This window comes from Fusarium oxysporum, chromosome XI (genome assembly GCF_013085055.1).
Source record: "Fusarium oxysporum Fo47 chromosome XI, complete sequence".
Taxonomy (NCBI): domain Eukaryota; kingdom Fungi; phylum Ascomycota; class Sordariomycetes; order Hypocreales; family Nectriaceae; genus Fusarium; species Fusarium oxysporum.
Genome location: NC_072850.1, coordinates 719,177 through 740,616, shown reverse-complemented (window position 1 = coordinate 740,616; position 21,440 = coordinate 719,177). Strand labels below are relative to the sequence as shown.

The 21,440-nt window shown below is 47.8% G+C and overlaps 8 protein-coding genes across 8 annotated transcripts; 3 read left to right on the top strand and 5 right to left on the bottom strand.

Annotated features, from left to right (window-relative positions):
• Nucleotides 1-1,890: 1,890 nt before the first annotated feature.
• On the bottom strand, nucleotides 1,891-4,477 carry FOBCDRAFT_233333 (uncharacterized protein). Its single transcript, XM_031192232.3, has 2 exons — nucleotides 2,627-4,477; nucleotides 1,891-2,577 (listed from the first exon to the last, which is right to left on the bottom strand). The coding sequence occupies exons 1-2, from the start codon at nucleotides 4,313-4,315 to the stop codon at nucleotides 1,996-1,998; spliced, it is 2,271 nt and encodes a 756-aa protein (XP_031031078.2). The 5' UTR covers nucleotides 4,316-4,477; the 3' UTR covers nucleotides 1,891-1,995.
• An 880-nt stretch (nucleotides 4,478-5,357) lies between these two features.
• Nucleotides 5,358-7,062, top strand: FOBCDRAFT_233331 (pyridoxal phosphate-dependent transferase). Its single transcript, XM_031192231.3, has 3 exons — nucleotides 5,358-6,546; nucleotides 6,598-6,703; nucleotides 6,753-7,062. Exons 1-3 carry the CDS (start codon nucleotides 5,491-5,493, stop codon nucleotides 6,878-6,880), a joined length of 1,290 nt encoding a protein of 429 aa, XP_031031077.2. The 5' UTR covers nucleotides 5,358-5,490; the 3' UTR covers nucleotides 6,881-7,062.
• A 1,434-nt stretch (nucleotides 7,063-8,496) lies between these two features.
• On the top strand, nucleotides 8,497-9,374 carry FOBCDRAFT_281102 (uncharacterized protein; the record flags this gene model as incomplete). Its single annotated transcript, XM_059611593.1, has 3 exons — nucleotides 8,497-8,788; nucleotides 8,834-9,084; nucleotides 9,138-9,374. The coding sequence occupies 3 exons, from the start codon at nucleotides 8,497-8,499 to the stop codon at nucleotides 9,372-9,374; spliced, it is 780 nt and encodes a 259-aa protein (XP_059466144.1).
• A 122-nt stretch (nucleotides 9,375-9,496) lies between these two features.
• FOBCDRAFT_286124 (uncharacterized protein) lies at nucleotides 9,497-10,831 on the bottom strand (the record flags this gene model as incomplete). Its single annotated transcript, XM_059611682.1, has 5 exons — nucleotides 9,497-9,579; nucleotides 9,629-9,638; nucleotides 9,696-10,119; nucleotides 10,164-10,285; nucleotides 10,334-10,831. 5 exons carry the CDS (start codon nucleotides 10,829-10,831, stop codon nucleotides 9,497-9,499), a joined length of 1,137 nt encoding a protein of 378 aa, XP_059466143.1.
• Nucleotides 10,832-12,018: 1,187 nt separating this feature from the next.
• On the top strand, nucleotides 12,019-13,792 carry FOBCDRAFT_286122 (major facilitator superfamily domain-containing protein; the record flags this gene model as incomplete). The annotated part of the gene is made up of 6 exons (XM_031192228.3): nucleotides 12,019-12,107; nucleotides 12,163-12,290; nucleotides 12,347-12,781; nucleotides 12,833-12,877; nucleotides 12,927-13,478; nucleotides 13,533-13,792. 6 exons carry the CDS (start codon nucleotides 12,019-12,021, stop codon nucleotides 13,790-13,792), a joined length of 1,509 nt encoding a protein of 502 aa, XP_031031074.3.
• Nucleotides 13,793-15,979: 2,187 nt separating this feature from the next.
• Nucleotides 15,980-16,453, bottom strand: FOBCDRAFT_208149 (uncharacterized protein; the record flags this gene model as incomplete). Its single annotated transcript, XM_031192226.2, has 1 exon — nucleotides 15,980-16,453. The coding sequence occupies one exon, from the start codon at nucleotides 16,451-16,453 to the stop codon at nucleotides 15,980-15,982; it is 474 nt and encodes a 157-aa protein (XP_031031072.2).
• A 1,437-nt stretch (nucleotides 16,454-17,890) lies between these two features.
• On the bottom strand, nucleotides 17,891-18,838 carry FOBCDRAFT_281099 (uncharacterized protein; the record flags this gene model as incomplete). The annotated part of the gene is made up of 1 exon (XM_031192225.2): nucleotides 17,891-18,838. One exon carries the CDS (start codon nucleotides 18,836-18,838, stop codon nucleotides 17,891-17,893), a length of 948 nt encoding a protein of 315 aa, XP_031031071.2.
• Nucleotides 18,839-19,816: 978 nt separating this feature from the next.
• On the bottom strand, nucleotides 19,817-21,177 carry FOBCDRAFT_244949 (uncharacterized protein; the record flags this gene model as incomplete). The annotated part of the gene is made up of 2 exons (XM_059610645.1): nucleotides 19,817-19,846; nucleotides 19,888-21,177. The coding sequence occupies 2 exons, from the start codon at nucleotides 21,175-21,177 to the stop codon at nucleotides 19,817-19,819; spliced, it is 1,320 nt and encodes a 439-aa protein (XP_059466142.1).
• Nucleotides 21,178-21,440: the final 263 nt, after the last annotated feature.

The window sequence follows — 21,440 nt, the reverse complement described above, 5'->3', positions numbered from 1 at the left end:
GAATTCCCAATGTTCAATCCCAGTATCTTCAACCTTCTTCAACTCTCCAATCTTCTTGCCATCTTCGTTATTAGCGATTGCTCCCACCGTCCGCTTCAATCCACATTTTCCACATAGCATTTGTGCTGGCTCGGTTGCCCCGGGGCAGATTGTCCCATCGCTCTTGGTTTGCATGCACTTCCAGACCTCGGTGTCCTCTCGAATTCTGTTGATCATAGGCATTGTAGATTATGTTTCGTTGATGGGAGAAATTATTGTTTGCTGTAGCAGATGCTTTAGGATTCCTATTCATGGTGTATATAGCCGTTGCGCCAACGACCTTCGTGTTTTCTTGACATAAACTCACTGCTGTGTTGAGATTGTGTCAGTCACACTGAGTCCGGGGTCTCACATGCCAGTGATTGGAGAAACTATGAGACACTGAGAAGTCACGCCGATTCACATATGTCCACGAAGAACATTCCAGCGAAGCAAAAGTGTTGCTTATCGCGTTGGAGATCGTGGTCAGGTTCTTAGTTCCCTTGTCTTGAACAAGGCTCTCTTGTATTGATATTGCAAAGCCGTCGCCCTTGTCCGACATGAGAACCTAAACATACGAGTTCACAAGGAATCTGCAAAGAGTTCAAGTTTTCGAGTTTTCGCACCTTCTGTCAATGGACTAACATGAACGAGAGACGCATAATTGTTATAGTATTTTATCATGAGTCTTCCTGGCTTCCAAGAACCACCAGCTAGCTCCCTCCACCTGATGTCACTCCAGTTTCTCCCTCCCTAACTTCATCATCCAACTCATAATGCTCCCAATGCTCTACCACACCTTCTACCTTTTTCAACATACCAATGGTACGATTGTATTTATCGAGGGCGATATCTCCCTTGTCCCGTTTTGTGTTGCAGCTGTGACAGTTCATGATTTCCTTGTTATTAATATAGTTGCATTTCGTTTTCTTGCCTTTCCGCTGTTTGCACTTCCAGAACAGAATTGTCTCAGGAGGTTTGTGGTATGTCTCCGTCATGGTTGGAATTTGTGGGTTAAATATGGCTTTGGAGTTGTAGAACCAGATCCCGATGCGCTTTACTTGTTCGCCTTCTCTGTTTGTAGACTATACCACTACTCTTTTAGCCATGCTCTATGATGTCCAAGTCGCAAGCCACTGTTGGGAGGTTTTGCTTCCATGAGCTGATTCAGCAAGTAAGCTCTTCCCTAAGCAGCTGGCAGTGAACTATTTCAGCATGCATCACATATCTGCTGCATTTACTCATAAACACTCACGGTGACAAGGCGAGATGTGCTAATCACAATGCAGCGACGATGCTGTGAATAACAACTTCACTCTGTCTGATGCACTTTGCCCAGGCCCAGCCTCCTTCAGTTCTTGAACTCCCAAAACTCCTTCCCGTGTTCAACTTTCTTCAGCACCCCAATCTCGAGGCCATCTTTATCGAGAGCCTTGTCTCCCTTATCTCTCCTGGCTTTACACGCCATGCACACCTTATCCTCAGTTTCATTAATCTTGAAACAAGTCTTGCCGTCGCCTTTTGTCTGGTGACATTCCCAGAACTCTGTCTCTGCGGTAAGCTCGTGAAGCGTTCTCGTCATCTTTCTCTCTTTCTCTTTTGTTCTTGGTCATAAGCTCTAGATGCAGCTTGGTTATTTTATGATGGTGGAATAGGTCCCCGTCTGTAGGGAGGCGTGCTCTCTTTTATAGCCATGATACGTCGTGATTAGTTGCTCCGATGTGTGGACTCCTCTCGGTTCGCTGATAGATTTGTTTTGTGATCTGGTGTCTGTCATCACATCGGCTTCAGCTATGATGCAGATGGTCATGCTGACATACGTCACAAATTCGTTCTGTTTCCAGCGTAAATGTTCACAGTGACAAGTTCAAATGTATGAATCAGTGTTCATTAAACTTATTATTCCTGAATCACAGTCGCTCCCATTATCTTTTTTTTTTTCCCAGCCGAGACTAAGAAAACTGATTACATAAATTATCATGACCAAAACTTGAGCTTCCCAGCCCATCCCGAAGCCTGTCCCTCGCCATCATCAACCCTATCAGCATTGCCAAACGACACCTCCCTTGGCTTAACATAATACAAATCCGTTTCCCTAAACGAATAATCCACATTCGTATTCGACGGCAATATCGCCGACCACGCAGAAGGCTGCTCTCCCAAATCTCCACTATCCGTACTCAAACTCGAACCAACGGAATTCCTCTCCGCAGGATTCTCGTAAACGGTTGGTGGGCGTGCGGTATCAAAAGATGGAAATTGCTGATGGCGTGGTGAAGAGCGTGATGCACAGCGCTCGGGCCGTGGTGATTCGAATGATGAGAATTGACGTCTGTCGGAAAGACTAGAGACAGATCTTTCGGGGCGGGGGGAGCGGAAGTATGTCCGGAGGAGTTCGGGGGATACGGGCTCTGAACCGCGGGAGGATCTGTTAGCGGAGTCGGAGGATGAGTTGGCTGAGCTTGATAGACTGCTGCTTCTTTCGTGGTCCATGATGCTTTGGTTTGTTAGGTCTGTTCTTGTCGTTGGACGTCTTGAGAGTTGACGAAGGCCGTAAACCTGTAAGGGTTAGTGTTTGTACTCGTCAAGATGAGTCGTGGGGACATACCTGGGGTCGCTCGAGTGAAGAGTCGCGAGCAGGTTGTTGGGGAGTCTGCCATTCACTGTAACAAGTGACGCCAAGACGGGCAGAGTCGTAAGCTGAGGGAAAAAGAAACATCCCAAGTAAGAACAGAGCATGGAAAGCTAGCAATACATAGCCAAGCGCACTCGCGGCAGTATGACTCCACAAATCAGGAATCATTCCTAAACAGAGAAGAAGCGCTGAAAGTCGTGCACCGGCGATCAAGACTGGCTTTGACAGTATCCCAGATGTCGCGCTGACCCAAGCGAGAAAACCCAACTGAATGACTTCACAAGCCATGAGCGAAAGCAACTGCACGGTCCCGAAACGCTGTAATCCACCGATGATGACGCCCCGAGCGAAAAGAAGAATGAATGTAACATAGCTGTAATAGTCCTGCGTTCGTGAGGGTTCCTCCGGTGTCTGCTTGTAAAGATTGTCAACCAGTAAATAACCCATGTCTTGAGGACTCCGCGACATTCCCCACCAGCACCCAATAACCAAGAGAACAACTACCACGATGACGAGCAGTGTATAGTAAACCGGGCGTAAGCTGGCGCTGTCGAGTTGATACGTCGTCCATGCCGTAAGCGGGAGAAGTAGATAACTCAGGTAGACTCGTAAAGCGACCCAAATCGTAGCCTTGTGCGGCTTCGATGACCTGTCAATCATCCATCTGCCCGATTGCTGAAACCAATCGCGAGTCCATCTCAAACGAAGCCCAGCCTGAATGACCGCGTACAAAAGCACGAGAATGACAACCGCCAGCGTCGCAATGTTTGTCCAGGTTTCCACTGTTACTGGAGCCCCCATCACCTGCGTCATATGCTCCAGCCCCGAAGTCCCGCCAAATGTGCCGTTGATCTCGTGGATTCCATCATGAATACCATAATACAGCGAATGTCGCCAAACTATACCCCGTCGAGACATGAGCGTAGACCAGCTCGTCGAACTGGCCACCGGTTGAAGAAATCCAGGTTGTCGAAGGCTGAGCGCGCTGGAAAAAAAGATCAATTGGATATATGCGAGACAATCGGCGATGCGCGTCAGATGAGATCGGCTTGAACTTCTTTCCTGCCCGGATTCATCATCATCTCGTAGCGGATGCACGAGGTTATACCATTCCCTCCACACAGCTGCCAAAACGACCAGAATAAACGTAAGCGCCGGTATCCAGAATGAAATCTCCTGGACCGTGTATCCAATATCCGGCGTTAGAAACCCGTTGAGACACGCCACTGAGAAATGATCCGGAGCATCAATGTTGATCTCAAACTCATACGCCGCCAGCGGTTTCGGATCGTTGATCTTGAAAAGAACCTCGAGATACTGCATGTAGAAAACCGTGTTGATCTGCTTAAACTCCCTAGTTCGACACGTTGCATTCTGAATCTCGCCATTGTAGCGAGTCGTTCCGCCCAGCGCCTCCAAGCTCAATTCGACAGAGGCGTTGTCGAGCAGTGATCTCCGACACGATGCTATCGTGGGATAATTCCCGAGTATTTCAAGACTAAGCGTCGTTCCATTGTCTTGCTTATCTAAAAATACGTTGAGGCTGTTTGGATCGTAAGTATATGCCGATGAGGATGGGACACTGCAGTCCTTGAACTGAACGTATGATGCGTGCGCGGAAGAGAAAAGAGTGAATAAAGATAGTGGTAATAATGAGTGCATTTGTGATATTAAAAATGATTAAGATGGTGAAGGAATGAATGGGTCGGATTGGGTTAGATGAGGTCTCGGCTGAGGATGAGATCTCGGCTGTTTTGGGAAGAAATTGAGAAAGGGAAAATTGTTATGGATGCCTGAGGTTGGAGCAGTCGCGTTGACAGTGCATACGTGGGTCGAACGATTACTTGCCTGGTCTGGTCTGGTCTGGTATGGTTAGTGTTGCAACTGAAACGCTATGGTCCCGGCGTAAGTGCCGAGGCAGACTCGAGGCTATTGAGTTCAGCCAAGCCACGAACATTCAGAGGTAAATTAGATACAATTACTACTCAGCAGCCTGCAATACACGTCTCTTAGTTATTGTAATACAATGGCTTTCCTCAGTCATTCACTGACTTCTCTTGATGAAAACAATCGTGAACCGCCACTCGGCGTCTCCGAAGTTTTGACTTCAAAAACGCCTAACGGACCATGAATTATCCGGGCGTCTCAGCCAAGTCCCCCCTTTTATTTTTCGCCCCCTTACTAACAGCACACAAACGTCGCATTGTCCAAAACTTAATACCAATGAAGTCGCATTGATCTGATCATTTCTTAGTCGAGCATCAAAGCGGTTGTCATCTCAATGCAATCTTCGATGACCAATTGAGCGACATGATTGGCCCTTCGGCAATAAATATTCAGTGTACATGAGACTAGTCTGCATTGGGTTAAATTGGCACTTGATGGATGCTTCACTTCGGAGCCAATCTCGAAACTGCAACGACTTGGGAACTCTGATGCGCTGTCTACAGTGAAACAATATGCAATTGACTACGGAATAGTTGAGAGTATGGATATGAAGCAGTTTGAGTGATGCCAGTTGTATCAGCACTTGCCTGGTCGTTCAACCGAACCCGTTGTTACACATAGCTATTGTTCCGAATTGAACTTGACATCTGCGATTCTGATTTGCCAATTCCATCAACTGGCAGACATTATTCCCATCATCTGACGGCTGCCGACAAAGAAACCCGAAAGTTAGCGACAAACACTTCACCCATTTTTTCCAAGTGGCGCCCATCAACCGCTAAAAAACTAGCCCTACCCTGAAAAGCGCCCAGGACTAAAAATACCCACTTCCCTCCTCCGATCCTCTTCCACCGCCTCATCACTTCACCCAACCCATCAAAGAGCCCATAATGTCCCCCTCGTGCTTCTCATCCCTCCCCGCGCAACCAACCGACGAGATCTTCGATCTCCTCGCACTTTACCGCGCCGACGCCTCTCCCGACCGCGTCAATCTCGGCGTAGGCGTCTACTGCACCGACGAGGGAAAGTCATGGCCCTTGGATGTAGTAACCCGCGTTGAGAAGCAGCTCTTTGAGGAGGCTAGTCTCACAAGACATGATTATCTCCCCATCGAGGGCGATCAGCAGTTTCTCAAGGTTGCGAGGGATTTGATCTTTGCGGAGCAGGATGATCTGAGTATCGCGAGCGTGCAGACTGTCTCCGGCACCGGAGCGAATCATATCGGTGCGAGGTTCGTGGCCGACTACTTGAGACCGCAGAATATTTGGGTGTCGGATCCGACGTGGGCTAATCACCATATGATCTGGGAGTCTGTTGGTATGAAGCCGAGATTGTACCCGTACTACAAGAAATCGGACTGTTCGTTGGATTTCGAGGGCATGATCAAGACCCTGGAGGATCATGCTCAGCCTCGCGATGCTGTCTTGCTGCACGCTTGTGCGCATAACCCAACTGGTCTTGATCCTACCAAGGAGCAGTGGAAGGCCATTGCGGAAGTCTGTCAGCGAAAACAGCTCTTCCCCTTCTTCGACGCAGCCTACCAAGGTTTTGCATCCGGAGATCCCGCCGAGGACGCATGGGCGATTCGATATTTCTACCAACAGCAGCCTCGCCCCGACATGATCGTCGCGCAGTCATTCTCCAAGAACTTTGGTCTGTACGGTCACCGCACAGGAGCCGTTCATCTTGTTCTCGCGGAGCCTTCCAAGGAGATTCGCGATAACGCATACTCGACGTTATCGTACCTCCTCCGATCTGAGATTTCGATGGCGCCGAAATATGGATCTACTATTGTCAAGACGGTTTTGGACAGTGAGGAGTTGACTGCGGCTTGGATGGCGGATCTGCAGGTTATGAGTAGTCGTATTAAGAGTATGCGACAAGCTCTTTATGATGAGTTGGTGAGGTTGGAGACGCCTGGTACATGGAATCACATTGTTGACCAGGTGAGTCAAACGGTGTTTAAATTGATAGCGAGGAAGTGCTGACAGTCAAAGATTGGTATGTTCTCATATACTGGTCTTTCTCCTTTCGAGGTCAAGGTTCTTCGTGAGCGATTCCACATTTATCTACTCAATTCGGGACGTATTTCTATTTCTGGATGTAAGTTTGTCTTTGTATTTCTGACGGCGAAATTTCTGACGATTTGTAGTGAACAAGAGAAACGTGCAGTATGTCGCCAAGGCAATTCACGACGTCCGAACCCAGGGCCATGAACTTAACGGAACCACCAACGGTACAAATGGCACAAACGGCACAAACGGTATCAACGGACATTAAATTCTGTTTTTGTTATATAGAATATAAGAGCTAGAATACCCTCCCGGGTCAAAGTAGAGATATAACTTTTACACCACTATTATGCTTTGTTCAATTCCGAATGCGACAACATGTCGCATTACCCCAATTTCTCTACTTTATTCTCTTTATGGCTCCATTACGCTTTGTATTGTTGACTTCCCATTATTCTCTATTTCGTTTCTCTCACTGAAGAGGAAATGCGGTGTGAAGCTCGCTCTTGGTCAAACAGGATAGTCTCCGATGCCGGGCCGAGCTCGGCCATAAAATTCACGTCGCAACGTACAAAGTACAGCAGGTTCACCAACAATTTGCAATTGGTAAAAGTCACTCCTGATCTGTCCTACATTGCCAAGTTTCACCACTTTTGATTCCTAACTTGATTTAGTAGACTAAGTTCACATAAACCATATTAAGATCTCAACGCGACGGGCTCAGACAGCCCATGGAAAGAAAATATGACAAATAATTCTTGTGGCATTGGCAGCCCAGTCGCAATAAGACCCTTTGCATGTAGAGTCAGTCACAGTAGCTCTTTGCCAAATACGCCAGGCCAAGTAAGGAAGCCTTATCGCAATCATGGACCCCTACTGTAAGAGGCTTCCTTGTACCAGTAACACAGGTGCGTTGTCCATTCTTGCATATACGACCTGCGGATGAGAATTGGTGAGCCAATAAGTACTTACCTCCTACAGGAATCCTTTGTAAAGTTCCTTGACTTGTCATCCGAATAGAGGTTCATCATCACAAAATGCCTGGTGAGATCCCCAGGGATACTTCTATCCCCTGTCTCAGTAAGTTGGGGAACCTACTGTGTTATAAACGATTTTCACCTGAGTTTCGGACGGGATCCTCGGATGCCACCCTTTCTGGAACATAACTTCAGCATAACTATCATACAGAAAGCTCCATTTGCTCATCTTTCCTACACATTTCTCTCATTGGGAGTGTATTCAGAAACCCTCTGCTTTAACGTTTTGCCACTTAACTGTATTTTTAACCCTCGTTTAGATCGTCAATATATCTTTTCCCAACAAAGAAGCAAATATCACGCTCCCTTCTTATCATCAACTTGAATCTCCCGTGAACATGGCTATGACTGGCTCAGCGTTGTCGCTTCGGCTTTGTTGAGGGATGAATTACTCAGCCGGAACAATTTAAGAGCTAGACAAAGCTATGACCGAAACTCTGGTCCTAAAACATGATGCGTAACGAGGCCAAAGCAATCATTCTACTTCACAAGCTCTAGAGTTCGTGTTATTAGTGGTCAGTTGAATACGTCTGTCCCACAGAGAACGGTGGGGCATAAAACACCATTTTCCTAATTAGGAAATTCTCAACTCAACAAAGCAGCCTTGCTGGCGGATAACTCGGGAACCCAGTAACGAACTTTTTCAGAGTCAATGATAGGTTACCCCAATGTCTTGTCTTAGACGATACCCCGTCGGACTCCGACATGACCATCTGTATGACAGTTGATGATATGGCCTTGAGAGGTATAAAGGTCCAACGAGCTCCCAGTGTTTAGGTCTCTGCATCAACATCTTCTTTACAAGCTTCTAGGAACTTCAAACTCTTTCTTCTTAAATAATTCCACCATGCCCGATACCCTCACCCTCCAAGGCAAAGTCGCCATCGTTACCGGCTCAGGTCGTGAAAACGGCATTGGTGCTGGCATTGCCCTCGCCCTCGCTCGAAACGGTGCTTCAGTCGTAGTAAACTACGTCTCCGACTCTTCCAAACATCGCGCCGAGAACGTCTGTACCACGCTTCGCGAGGCAGGAGGGAAGGCTATCGCTATCCAAGCTTCAGTCGATACTATCGAAGGAGCAAAGCATCTCGTGAACAAGACCCTTGAGGGGTTTGAGACTGATCATATTGACATTCTCGGTGAGTTGCTCGTGCAAACTCTGCCTTCGGAGCTGACTGCTGTAGTGAATAATGCTGCGACCGTGTTTTTCTGTTCCATTACCGATGAGCCGAACGTGGAGCAATTGACCAAAGTTTTCCAACTCAATGTTCTTGGAGCTTTTTACATGGTTCACTACGTTATTGCTCACATGCCTCCCGGCGGCCGCATCATCAACATCAGTTCCACCAATGCCAAAAGAGGAAACGTCTTCGCCTCTTCGTATGCAGCTTCCAAAGCCGCTCTTGATAACTTGACTTGGACATGGGCTGGAGAGGTAAGTACCTGGATGTATCCCTTTTTCTGATAGACACTGATAATGCTGAGTAGCTTGGTCGCAGTAAGGGTATTACTGTGAACTCAGTTGCTCCCGGTCCTGTGAGAACAGAGATTTATCCGAAGGGACGAGAAGATGAGTTGATGAAGTGGGAGGTTGACATCACCAGAGCTGCTGATCGACCTGGAACGCCCGAGGATATTGGTGATGCTGTTCTTTTGTTAGTTCAGGAGAAGTCTAGATGGATTACGGGGCAGTACATTGGTATTAGCGGTGGCGTCACTTACTAGACTACTGGGATTAGCTTGTAGAAGGTGGTACTAGGATAGCCATTCCCCAATATCAGACCGAAGATGCGTCATCTCCAGCGGAGAAACCTTCTCAACCCATGCCACCTTTCGTAAATAGTCCATCAAACCCTCCCATGATTGTAGCCGAACATGTGACATTGTCTGGGTAATCTGATCCAGATACCAGGGCTTTGAAGAACCGACACTCATACAGACCTGTATAACCAACACCCAAAGCTTCAACTCCTCTTTACCCTTCCAAATCTTATCATCCAATTGCGCCATAAGATGTTTAACTGAGGTATTCCTTCTTGCTGCAACGTACAGCGCATCACCGGAAGCTTGTGTCGTTACCAATGCGAATAGAGAAACTGCTGAGACGCGGATAATCTCTGCAAAGAGGCCAGTAGACGTCGCACTCGGCGAATTATGTCGTTCCTGTATAGAATTCATTCTTTGCAGTGCTAAGACTTGATGTGCCAGGGCGCATACTGGAATGAGGATATCAAGCGCAAATGGACTGATCCGCCATACTTCATTTAGTAAGACGGCGACCTGATTCGCTGATGTGAGGGCACCATCGATGACAGCAATTTGTTCCTTAATCGGCTGGTCATCACTTCTCAATGACGTTAAGAGCTTTTGAACGTATCGGGACCGGGTAGCTTTGGGTAAGGTCGGTAAATCTCGAGGTAGAGGGAATCTCGGTTCAGCGTCTTCTACCATTGAGCCTAAGAGGTCACAGCTACAGGAGTTAGTGAATACAATACCCCATGTGGGAAGACTTACATGAACAGAGATTGTCGGATAGCGGGGCGTGAGTCCAATTCTTCAACTCCCCCAGCCATTTCAACTATTCTTTCCAGCCCTGCCATATGAACCATCCACGACTCTGAGTTTCCAGCACGCATCTACCTCATTAGCCAACATCGAACTTCAACACCATTTCAACGACTTACATCAAATGTCGCCAGACAAATTACCGTCCCAATCACAGCATTCTCACTAGCCTTACTCTCCGCCTCAATCCCCTCCCTCACCAAGCTCAACGACTCAGTGTACTGCTGAATCTCCTCCACAGTCGGTGGACTCTCAAAGGTCGCCGTTAATTTCTGCCTCAATCTCAAAACAGGATCGACAATAGCTATTGACAACAATCCCTCGGACACCATATCCATCGCCCGAAATAGTCGGCGGAAGTTATAGCAGACTTGAGCGTCGCCCCAGTATGTCGGGATAAAGATTGACTGGCTTGTTGGATCTGGTGTACGGACTGCGCCCATTCTGCGGGAGAGACCTATGTCTTTCATTACATGTTGGCGGATTTTTCGCTGGGCTGTTTTATCTTTTTTTGCAGGGTTGACTTGCACGAATGCTAGAGTTGAAGGCTGTGTGTTGTTTTTCGGGGGAGGTTTCGGAATTGCGGGGGCTTTTTGGACTTTGAATTTGATCTCCATTGTTTTTACAATGTTTCAACTCACTGGGGTGAAATATGAGTTGTTGAGCTGATGTGATCAGGCTAACTTGTCGTCTCATGTTGGCTTAGTCGACGGGTCAAATATTACCCGACCGCTATCTGGACAGATGAGATGGCCAATGAGGTCAGCGAAGGAAGTGCAGGGATTGTGATAAGCTTATCCTTATCCTTATCGCATCCCGCGCATTTTGTGTTTTCATCGGTCAACGTTTAATGCTGACGGTCAGCAAAACCCTACACTTCAGTGGCAGGCAGCAATTATGCTCTTACTGTTCATACAATTGAACAAATTCCACGTTGAATGAGGGAATGGTTTCCTCTCATACTGACTCTAATGCATTCTGCTTTTTTCCTTCTAATTATATGAGATATTTACCCTTTTCGAGCGTGGCATTTATCCTACGAGAAACACGTTTTGGCTGGTGAAATAAAGAGTGGCCTGTCAACTTGCGATCCATGCCAAAAGACTTATTCCACAAATAATAGAACCACTTTCCTCCTGTATTTTATCTCCCAATGAAGATTCCGACATCAACTTAGAGGGTTAATGCTTTCCTCGGATAGCAGCCCAAACCCCTTTGTTCAAAAGCTGACATGACGATCAACGATCCCAGACCGCCCCCGGAAGCGAATCTGACTGGTCAGATCGATCCCCCCAATCGAGATCAATCTAGACCTCCCTCCCAACCACGTGGTCCACCAAACAAGCATTGAAATAAACACCCAGATTAACATTACGCATCACTCTAATAAAAAAAGACCAGTCTGGGCACCGTCAATGCCAACATCATCCCTCGGAAGGCAGCGCATTCCAACTCATCTTCCTCGGAACACCAACCTATCAGCACCTCCACCCCACGGCCCCAAGTCTCAGCTTAGTATAGTCGCAATCTCCGCGGTGAACCCTAATCGCCCACCGAACCAATCACATCCCTCGCAAAGCCGATATCATATGCCGACAGCTGGTGAGAGTTTCCGTTCCCCCAGATTTCTCTACCCCAGGTAAAACGGCGAACTCCAGTACCCCGGATCCGATAAGATACACAAAACCCCGCTCAGCACTAGCGCTGGGGGAGAGTTGATCGAGAGATTGGGTATAAAGGGGGTCAGACGTCGATCTTTTTAACCTTTTTTTCAATCATCACTTTCTCATTGATGTTCAGCAAGATGGATACCAGCGCGCAGAACGAGAAATTGCAGAATGGCGCTGATACTGCGTCCAACATGACCGAGACTCCCGGTGCGACTGTTGAGAGGTACGCGTTCATGCTTCGTTCAATTAGACCACCACGTCTGACTCACGATTTGCAGTATTGAGAATGCGCAGTTCTACATTGATCCCAAGGCAGAGGCTCGACTTCGTCGAAAGATTGATTGGATGATCGTTCCGACCGTCTGTCTCCTCTATCTCTTCTGTTTCATCGACCGCGCCAACATCGGTACGCGTTCCCTTCCCTTTCCCTACTCACTAGATCTCCAAATTAACGCGAGTCAGGAAACGCCCGTCTTGCAGGCCTAGAAGAAGATCTCGGCCTCACAGGCAACGACTACAACCTCGTCCTATCAGTATTCTACGTCAGCTACATCGTCTTTGAGATCCCAGCCAACCTTCTCTGCAAATACATGGGCCCCGGATGGTTCATCCCCTTGACATCGTTAGGTTTTGGCCTCTGTTCTATTTTTACAGCGTTTGTGTCGAATGTTCATCAGATTTGTGGTGTGAGATTTGTGTTGGGGATCTTTGAGGCCGGTATGTTGCCCGGTATTGCATATTATATGTCGCGATGGTACAGGCGATCCGAACTTACCTTTCGGCTGTCGCTGTACATTGTCATGGCGCCGTTGGCGGGTGCGTTTGGAGGTCTTTTGGCATCGGCGATTTTGAAGCTTCCCAATTTTGGACGCTTCACCAGCTGGGAGATGATCTTTGGTAAGCCTTCTCAAGTCTTACAGCACGATCAGTCGCTAACGTTTTGACCAGCCATTGAAGGTATCATCACCGTCGGTCTGTCTATCATCTCATTCGGTAAGCTCCTCCCCGTCTCATGACCTCTCCCATTGCTAACGAGTCTCAGCCACTCTCACCGACCGTTCCCAATCAGCCGCCTGGCTCACCGAAGAAGAAAAAGCCCTCGCCCTCAACCGCATCAAAGCCGAACGTCTTGGCACAACCGAAGTCCTCGACAAGATCGACACCGCCAAGATCATCGCCGGCATCCGCAGTCCCCTCACACTCTCAACATCCATCATCTTCCTCCTCGACAACATCACCGTTCAAGGCCTCGCCTTCTTCCTGCCCACCATCGTCCGAACCATTTATCCCGAGCGAACAACTATTTCTCAACAGCTATTTACCGTGCCGCCATATGTTGTCGGTGCCTTTTTCACGGTGCTTATTCCGGGAATCAGCTACAAGTTTGATAGGAGACAGATCTTTATTATTCTTTGTGCGCCGATGGTCATGGTGGGCTATGCGATTTTTCTGGGCACGACGAATGGGCATGCGAGATATGGAGCGACGTTCCTTGTCGCTAGCTCAGCATTTGCACTGGCGCCTTTGACGAATTCGCACATCAGCGCCAATGTTCTCAGTGATACGGCGCGCAGCGCAGCCATCGGAACAAACGGTATGTTCATCAAAACATCACCCTCACCTTTGACAAGACGCTAACTATTCACAGTCATGTTCGGCAACGTCGGCGGATTGATCTCTACCTGGTCCTTCGTCAAGAGTGACGCGCCCAACTACCCCATCGGAAACGGCCTGAACTTGGCTACGTCCAGCACGATTCTTGTCCTTGGTGCCGCGACTCTTTGGTGGATCAAACGCGATAACCGGAAGCGGGCTAGTCGCTCTGCTGAAGCTGAATTGGCTGGTCTGTCGCAGCAGGAGATTCAGGACCTTGATTGGAAGAACCCCAACTTCCGATGGATTGCTTAAGCGATGGTCTTTGGTTGATATTATAGCTTTACATATTGGAAGTAATTCAATGCACTTGTTATTTTCTAAATCTGGTGTTCGTAATACTTTGGCTGTTCAATTGAGAGTCTTTGATGTTTTGCGGACCGAGCGCGACGTGTCTCAAGCTTGGTACCGAGTCATCAATAGTGTCGGTGTAATATTGATTGAATGTGGATCTTGAGTCAATAGTTGACTTGGTAAGAATCCTTAGCCCAACACTAACAGATAACCCGGCTCCCGTTTTGTCGGCATTAGGGTCCATCAATTGAATTGCAGCAACCTTTCAGTCATTGGTTTACGGTTGCAAAAGTCTGCAAATAATTATGTGGCATATAATGTATATAATTGGCTCGACTGGCAATTCAGTGATAATAAGTCCTTCATCTCTGCTTTGATCTACGGTATTCCATTCACCGTGATGCTGGTCTCCGTCAATTAAAAACAGCCAGCAACAAATTATGCCATTTGCATTACGGGATCGAGTGGTACGGGGCAGTGGGGCAATTATTCGCGTGGCCGTGATGCTCTGGAACCCGATTGTCTTACACCGCTATGTCAAAGATGGATCAATCTAGCGGATCTGACCTGCAGAAGATAGTAATGAACTCATCTTAATCCACAACCTTAAACAGATGTAGTTCTACTGTGATAACTATGCTAGTAATGGAAGTGATTGGGAAACACGCTTGTCACCGGAATGATGCTGTGTTCGGTCAGATGAGACACTAAGCTCTAGACGACATAATTCTGTTAATTTAGGTCCATTTGAGAGCTGCTGTCCAATAATCATAGTTTCTGTCACTGTAAATGTATTATAATAATGAGTGATTGATTTCGAATCTCAAGTATATAATGTCACGCATCCTCGCAGTCTCTTTCCATTTCCGCAGGATCCTATCGCCGATTTCCCAAGTCTCCCTCGTCACCACTACATAACAAAGACATCTCCCCAGTTGAATATCTAACCCAGACAGCCGGAATCATGTGTCAGATCAGAATACTCTCGAAGAAATGCCAGAAATGCCTTGGGAACTTCCCTCCCGAGGTTTCTGTGAGTCGTTGCCAGAAAGCCGTAGATAAGAAAGTAAAGAAGTGCGACTGGGCAGATTGATATGAGGTTGCAGCACTGGCGGTTGGAAATTGGAGAGATTGCAAGAAGTGCTGGGTCAAGTATGAGGCGGAGCGAGAGAGACAGAGGCTTGCGTTGTTGCAGCAAGCGAAGTGATCGCGGGGTACTGTATTTGAGATCTGTTTAAGATCTTGAAGCTTACCTAGGATGTATTTTGGGGATATTTACTCTAGACTTGAGTGCTATTGAGAGATTAATTGAGGGTCAATAGCCAACATGAAGCCTGAACTGCCTTCTAAGCATAAAAATGGTACGCTCGATGACCGATGGAGGTGACATGTACTCATAGCTCGGCCGTCCGCCTTGCTTGGCCATTTAAGTTTTTCATCTTGTGGCTAGAGGTATTGGTGAAGCTGGTTGTTTGGCTTCGATGATGGCTTGTTTTATGTATCGCAGCCACTTTTGCGCCTTCGCCACAGGGTAGGTCTTCTGAAGCGCAACTTCACCATACCATTGATCAATCCCCACCTACTGAGACTTTGCGCTTGAAATATGCTTCGAGGAACCCAATGAAGGCTTCTTTGCGCCCCTGCACTCATACTACAAGGCGATTTCACGGACGTGGTTTCCCTCGTCGCATGTTGGCACGCAGGATACGAAAGATGGTTTAGGGTAAGTAATTATTTTCGAGCTAAGATAATCGGAAGGGAATGTCTATCAAGTAATTGCCGTCTCTTAGCCCCTGGTGCACCCTTTTGTAGTTACTGCCTTCTATTGATCTAACTCAATAGTGTTCGACTCGAAATCCATGTCGGCTTTACAATCCTCATATTCTATACCATTGGCCGCATTATTCACCGACAACATCCCCACGCCCCATTCGTTACGGTTTCTGAGGTCCTGGCGGTTCGCTGAAATGACGAATAACCCGCATTCGAACCCATGCTTATCCATTGGGCTTCCATCTTTGCCGAAGCGGGTCCTGTAGAGGCCACGTTGATGAATTTGACGTTGATGGTTGGCGGGCTTTTGCTGACTTGTTTGATCTTGAGCTCTGTGCTACCCAGCGAGGTGCGGATTTCGTGCCTCATATTTATTTAACTGATTTCATTTTGCGGCTTTTCCGGCTCTTTTGGCTTCTCATGATTTCTTTCGTCCAACTTGATGATCTTCTCGACCTGCTTTCCCTTTGGAAACTTTTTGACTGGTCCTCCTTTTGGGCATTTCCACGCCTTTAACTTTGTGTCATTGACTGCGTCCACTATCTTGTTTCTCATGAAAGGCCGCAGAGGCGATTTTGAGCGGTTCACAAAGTAGTTCGTGACTAGGCATTTGAATTTCCGCGACTCTCCGTCCCAGAATAGTAGGGTGTCGTCTTGGCGATATTTCTGGGCCTTTGGTTTAGTTGGAGGCCATGGAGAAGGCAACATTTGTGAGCGGGCATTCAGGCCACTGCCGCCATTGGAACCTTTGTGCCGAGAACATTGGCAATCATGTTGCGGGGCGGCTGTGGAAAGGCATGCCAGAAGACCAAAGAGGATGATGAGGGAGAGAAACGGTTTGAAAATCATTGTGAGAAGCGATGATTGACGAGGTAGAGAGAGGGTGAGTGACCTTTGCAAGACATAGGTGTTGACCAAGGTCTTTGGAGTCGTAGCATTTGAAATTCTTATGGCAGGGGAAGGTGGTACTTATAGACAAAACAATGACTGAGGAGGTCGGTGTGAAGAAGCGGGGACGGAAGCCACTGATCCTATGTGATAAGCAGGAACGAATGGGAATCTAGGAAGTGATGGTGAAGGCAAAAGAATGGCGCCATTAAAGATCTGTTTCTGTCATGCTGTTGAGTCAATCCCATTCAACTGACCGAATCAGACCTGTTGAAGCGGGGGAGGATTATAGAGTTCAAGTGTTCTAAACCGTGCCACGATTACTGGATGTGGGAATAACATGTGGAAGAAGCTGCATTGTCGACGAATGGATCATCAGTCATTTTAATGAATTACGACACCATCTGTTATGCCATACAATCTATCGTTCCACTGGGCTTACTTCATCCAATCTTTGATCAAAGGGCGAAGAGTCAAAGTATCACCATTCGTTTCGTGTCCAGCGGTGGCGCCTTAGGGTAGGCAACTTAATTGGTGAATGGACGACGTCTGCAAATTCTGAACAGGGTCAGATGATCTCTCTATGCTTTGGCGAGGAGCCACAGTTGGCCATTCTCATAAGAACGCCAAAGAAACAATGCCACGACATGATGCTACAAATTTCCTTTGCACAGATGAAGTCAAAATAAAGTTTAATACACGTGATGAGGCACCAGGCATCAATGTCATCCTGGCCTGACCCTGATGCAAGGAAATTAAAATGAGGTAAAAGGGGGCGGTTAAGGGAGCGGTGTACAGTCGGCAAAACTACGGGTCGTGAGAAATGGGTCACAATTTCAACCACAATTTTCTTTTCCAAAAGCAAAACTTAATAAACAAAAGGCTTACTTGCTTAATGAAGCTGAATTAAGAACAGCCGAATTATAATGAGCCTTCGTTTTAAGATTATTGTAGTGCCAGCGACTGTGCATGACAGGTGCGAAATGGATTTAGCTACGTGGCTTAGGATCCTAAGTCGGGTTTTCAGGACACCTTTCACAACTAAGCTCCCTGTCATTATCACCTCCAATATCACTTTATCGACCTGGTATTAAAGGCTTTGGTGGAGAAATAGGTATTATTAGCTAAATACATTCTGAAAATTGTATCGTTGGTCCAATTTCATCCCTTTTTCATGTTTAAGAAACAGAAAACACAAGCCTGGATTTCGCGCTGATGCCAGATGCTGGAATCTGCATCGCCTTGGGCTCATCTGTTGCCAAGAAAAATAAAAATGCAATGCACACGTTGGCCAGGAGTAGTTTCTCCTCGAACTCGTAACGTGTCTTGGGAGAGATACCAGTTTGATTACCGTATTCGGCCGATCAAGCTATTCTTCTCCCATGTTGCAAGAAAGGCCTACTCCAGCTCTAGGCCCATGCCGAAGCCCATCCCTGACAGGTAATTCTTAGACTCCTCAGGAAATTTCGCCTCCCACGGAATGTAGAGGTTATTCCAGAAGTTGAAGCCATCCCCGCTGAAGTCCATGTCGGATTCCATGACCATCCCCTTGGTAGCTGCCCAGACACCATACCAGCTTCCGTACATCCTGACTGCGGTTTTGCCGCCCATCTCGACCATCTTGCGCCACGTCTTACCCTCAGCGGTGTCTGGGAACAAGGGAAGCTCGATGTTTGCGCTCGCCCACTCGCCAGGGCCGAGCTCGACGAGGTCACTGCGCCTGTCCGGTCGGTAGCCGCGGGTCTTGGGGAAAGTGCGCTCGCCGAACACGACACCGTGAATTTCGCCCTTGATGTCGAAGTAGCCAAGCTCGTGGGCAAAAGGGCTAATTGGAGACTGGTCCTTCCAGAAGGTGATGGGGCCGGTGCTGTTGTTGGTGATCTTGACCTCGATGGTGAGAGGAGAGGACTTGACTTGCTCCATGGACACGGTGACGTTCTTGAGGGCTTTGCCAAGATTACCGGTAACGAACTTCTTGCCATGGGTGTCCTCTTCGCAGTACGCGTGACCTGTGCAGAAATAGCTGACAGGGACGAGTTCCTTGGCCAGCTTCTGCTGCACGGCGAGGACTCCCGTGTTCTCGGTGTGATCAACGAAGTCATGAAAGTGGTCGAATGAATCGATGGAGTCATCCTTTTCATGATGCTTATCCTTATGGCTAGCATGGCGGGTACCAAGATGGCTGACATGCTGGGTAGCGTGGCAGGCAGCATTGCCTGTCGCCAGTGGAACGGAAGACGTTCCAGAGATGGTAGAGGTGGTGAAAGATGGTACAGGGACAGGATAGGAGGAAGCAAGAGAGCCGAGAAGGCCAAGGGCCACGAGAGGCTTGCTGAGGAACTGCATCTTCAATAATGGTTTGGGGTGTCAAGTTAGAATTGAGTTGTTGGTTGCGTTTCTATAACGGAGAAGAAGGTAGAGGTGATGGTAAAGGTTGCTGAGTGCAGGTGTGAGCGTGAGAGAGTTGGTTTGTAGAATAAAGGATCAAGTTCTTTTTTCTCAAATCCGGGAGAAGACGGGGTATTTATAGGGATTTTAAGAAGGCAAGGGCTCCTTAATGCATTGATTTGGGAGCCATAGCGGGCTTCTATAGATGACAATTACTTTCGAGTCGCTGTTGCGCGAATAAACGCAGCTTAGTTGCAGGTATGGGGGAAAAGCTCACGGCGCTTGCCTATGCGTGGAGATGTATGTAATTTTCTATTAGCTTTGGAAAAACTGTGGTTGCCAATCATTTGCATTTGACATGAATTTATTTTTCATTCCTCGTAGTCCTGGCTCTGTAAACTTGCTTACGGCGCCTTTATGCAAGAGGGTGCCTGGGGGGAATGAACAAGCCTTCGTTTAAATGATCTCGATGAATGATCTTATTAGGCCATTCTTTCTAGACTTTTATCTACTCATGTCTCTGCCATTTTTACCTTAGCATCTTCGCTCTACTGCCATCTCCCAACTTCGATTGTAAAATTTAATCCCATTGCAGTTCAGGTTTATAAAAGCATGAGGCATCATATGAGAAAAAGGAAAGTCTTATTATCTGTCTCCTGTAGTCATATTCTAAACCTTGCGTTTCTCCATCCAGACCTTGACTCTTCTGTAGGTGGCGTAGTTTAGCTATTTAAACTTCCTTCTCTCAACCTTGCCATTTTCCGCCCCTCCACCGTCTATGAGGTCGCGCTAGAAGCTCCTTCGTCGCTAGCATCCAAAATCATCATCTTGATCATACGGGGTCTCTTGGCAATGAATTCTTGTCCACCAGTAGCCCGTTATGCGGAACGAGCAGACAGCTTCTAAGGATCTCTGCATTTGCAGTCCTCTCTACCTTCAGCCGCCTCCGCTGAACGGGCAGATAGCCTCAGGGAATCTTTGCATTTGCAATCCTCCTCACCACTAACCACTTCCGCCGAACGGACAAATACTGGCTGAGCAGTTGTAGAGGCCACTGTTGTCCAGTTTTGCGTGGCAGCTGTCGCATGGGTTTCTTCCTCAGAGCGCTCCTCTAGAGCGGCAGATGGTGCAGGTGTAGTCAAAACCTGTTCCGTATCGGACTGCGAGGCACTTGTCGAACTTGGATCCCCACTAGCTAGATCCTCAGGACTCACTGATCCTGATGGCTCAGTCAGTAATGGCTCAGAGGCTCGGGACTCAGAAGCTGGCGACTCCGAAGAAGAATAATCAGCTTTGTTTTTTGGACTGACATATTCTGGCGATTCTGTGGTTGGCTGCTCACTAGCATAGTTCTCTTCAGGCTCAGCCTCATCCTTTGGAGTCATAGGCTCAGATGACTCTGCAGTTGAAGTTGCTTCCGTTTCATCTCCAATATCGGAACTGACGGGTGACGAGTTATTGGGATATGTAGGCCCATTATCCGGGCTGGCTTCAGGCTCAGTTTCAGACCTCGGGGTATCATGTACCGGCCCCGAGGAGACATAATGATCCTTAGGGAAGCGTAGTAGTAATTTATTCCACGAAGACCAACTGAGACCCAGACTACTCCAGATATTCTTGCAGGCAAAACCCAGATCACTCTTCATAACCTCAGGTGCAGTCGTAGCCCAAAAGCCATTCCACTGTCCACACATAATGACTTCAATGTCACCACCAGTCTTCACCATCTGATGAAAGATATGCTTCGGATCCGTCAAGACAATGTCTTGCTCCAACGCCTCGCCAGGGTTGATGACAGCAAGCTCAGGTGCAGTATCTGGCCGGTACCCCTCTGGCGGGGGTGCGTAAGCGGCAGCGAACTGATGACCTTGGGTGATCTTGAAGTACCCCTGTTCAAAAGCATGGTCGCTGAGCGGAGAGTACTTCTTCCAAAAGGTGATTGGGTAGGCGTCGTGGTTATTGACCTTGACCTTGATGGTGAGAGGATTTGAAGCGACAAGGCTAAGGGCGACATGAGTTTTCTGGGCGGCTCTGCAGAGGTGGCCGTCAGCCTTCCAGCCGCAAGAATCTTGCTTGGAGACAGGGCCGATGAGTGCCTTGGCATAGGCTTCCTCCTCTATCGTAGGCCATTTACCGCTATGGTAACGAGGCTTGGGGATTCCGATGGGGCAGATCCAGTCTTCTTGATGGTCTGGGGGAAGCTGGATGCAGGGGTGCGAGCAGTCAGGGGCTGCAGCGACGATGCATCCTAGGAACCCGAGGACGAGTATGACCTGGGAGAGGAGATGGGAGTACATCTTCAAGTAGTGTGGACTATGCTTGAGACGCTTGGGTAGGGTAGTGTTTGGGAATAGGAATGGGGATGTCGTAGGGATGGGAAGTGATGACTGGGAGAGTACTTAAGGAAGACGAGATTCTGAGTCTGTTTCCTGGGGGTAGGGGAGGAAGCAGGGAATTAAGTAGTAGTGTTTGTCGCAGTGCTATCAAATACGTATTCTTTGCAAAGGGGAATGTGTAGTGGCGAACTCAAGACTTCATTGCGTGTCACTCAATACAAGAG

Coding starts and splice junctions, on each gene's coding strand:
- FOBCDRAFT_233331 (XM_031192231.3), top strand. CDS start 5,491: ATGTCCCCCTCGTGCTTCTCATCCCTCCCCGCGCAACCAACCGACGAG. Junction 6,547..6,597: donor GGAATCACATTGTTGACCAG/GTGAGTCAAACG, acceptor TGACAGTCAAAG/ATTGGTATGTTCTCATATAC. Junction 6,704..6,752: donor ACGTATTTCTATTTCTGGAT/GTAAGTTTGTCT, acceptor GACGATTTGTAG/TGAACAAGAGAAACGTGCAG.
- FOBCDRAFT_233333 (XM_031192232.3), bottom strand. CDS start 4,315: ATGCACTCATTATTACCACTATCTTTATTCACTCTTTTCTCTTCCGCG. Junction 2,578..2,626: donor CTTCACTCGAGCGACCCCAG/GTATGTCCCCAC, acceptor TAACCCTTACAG/GTTTACGGCCTTCGTCAACT.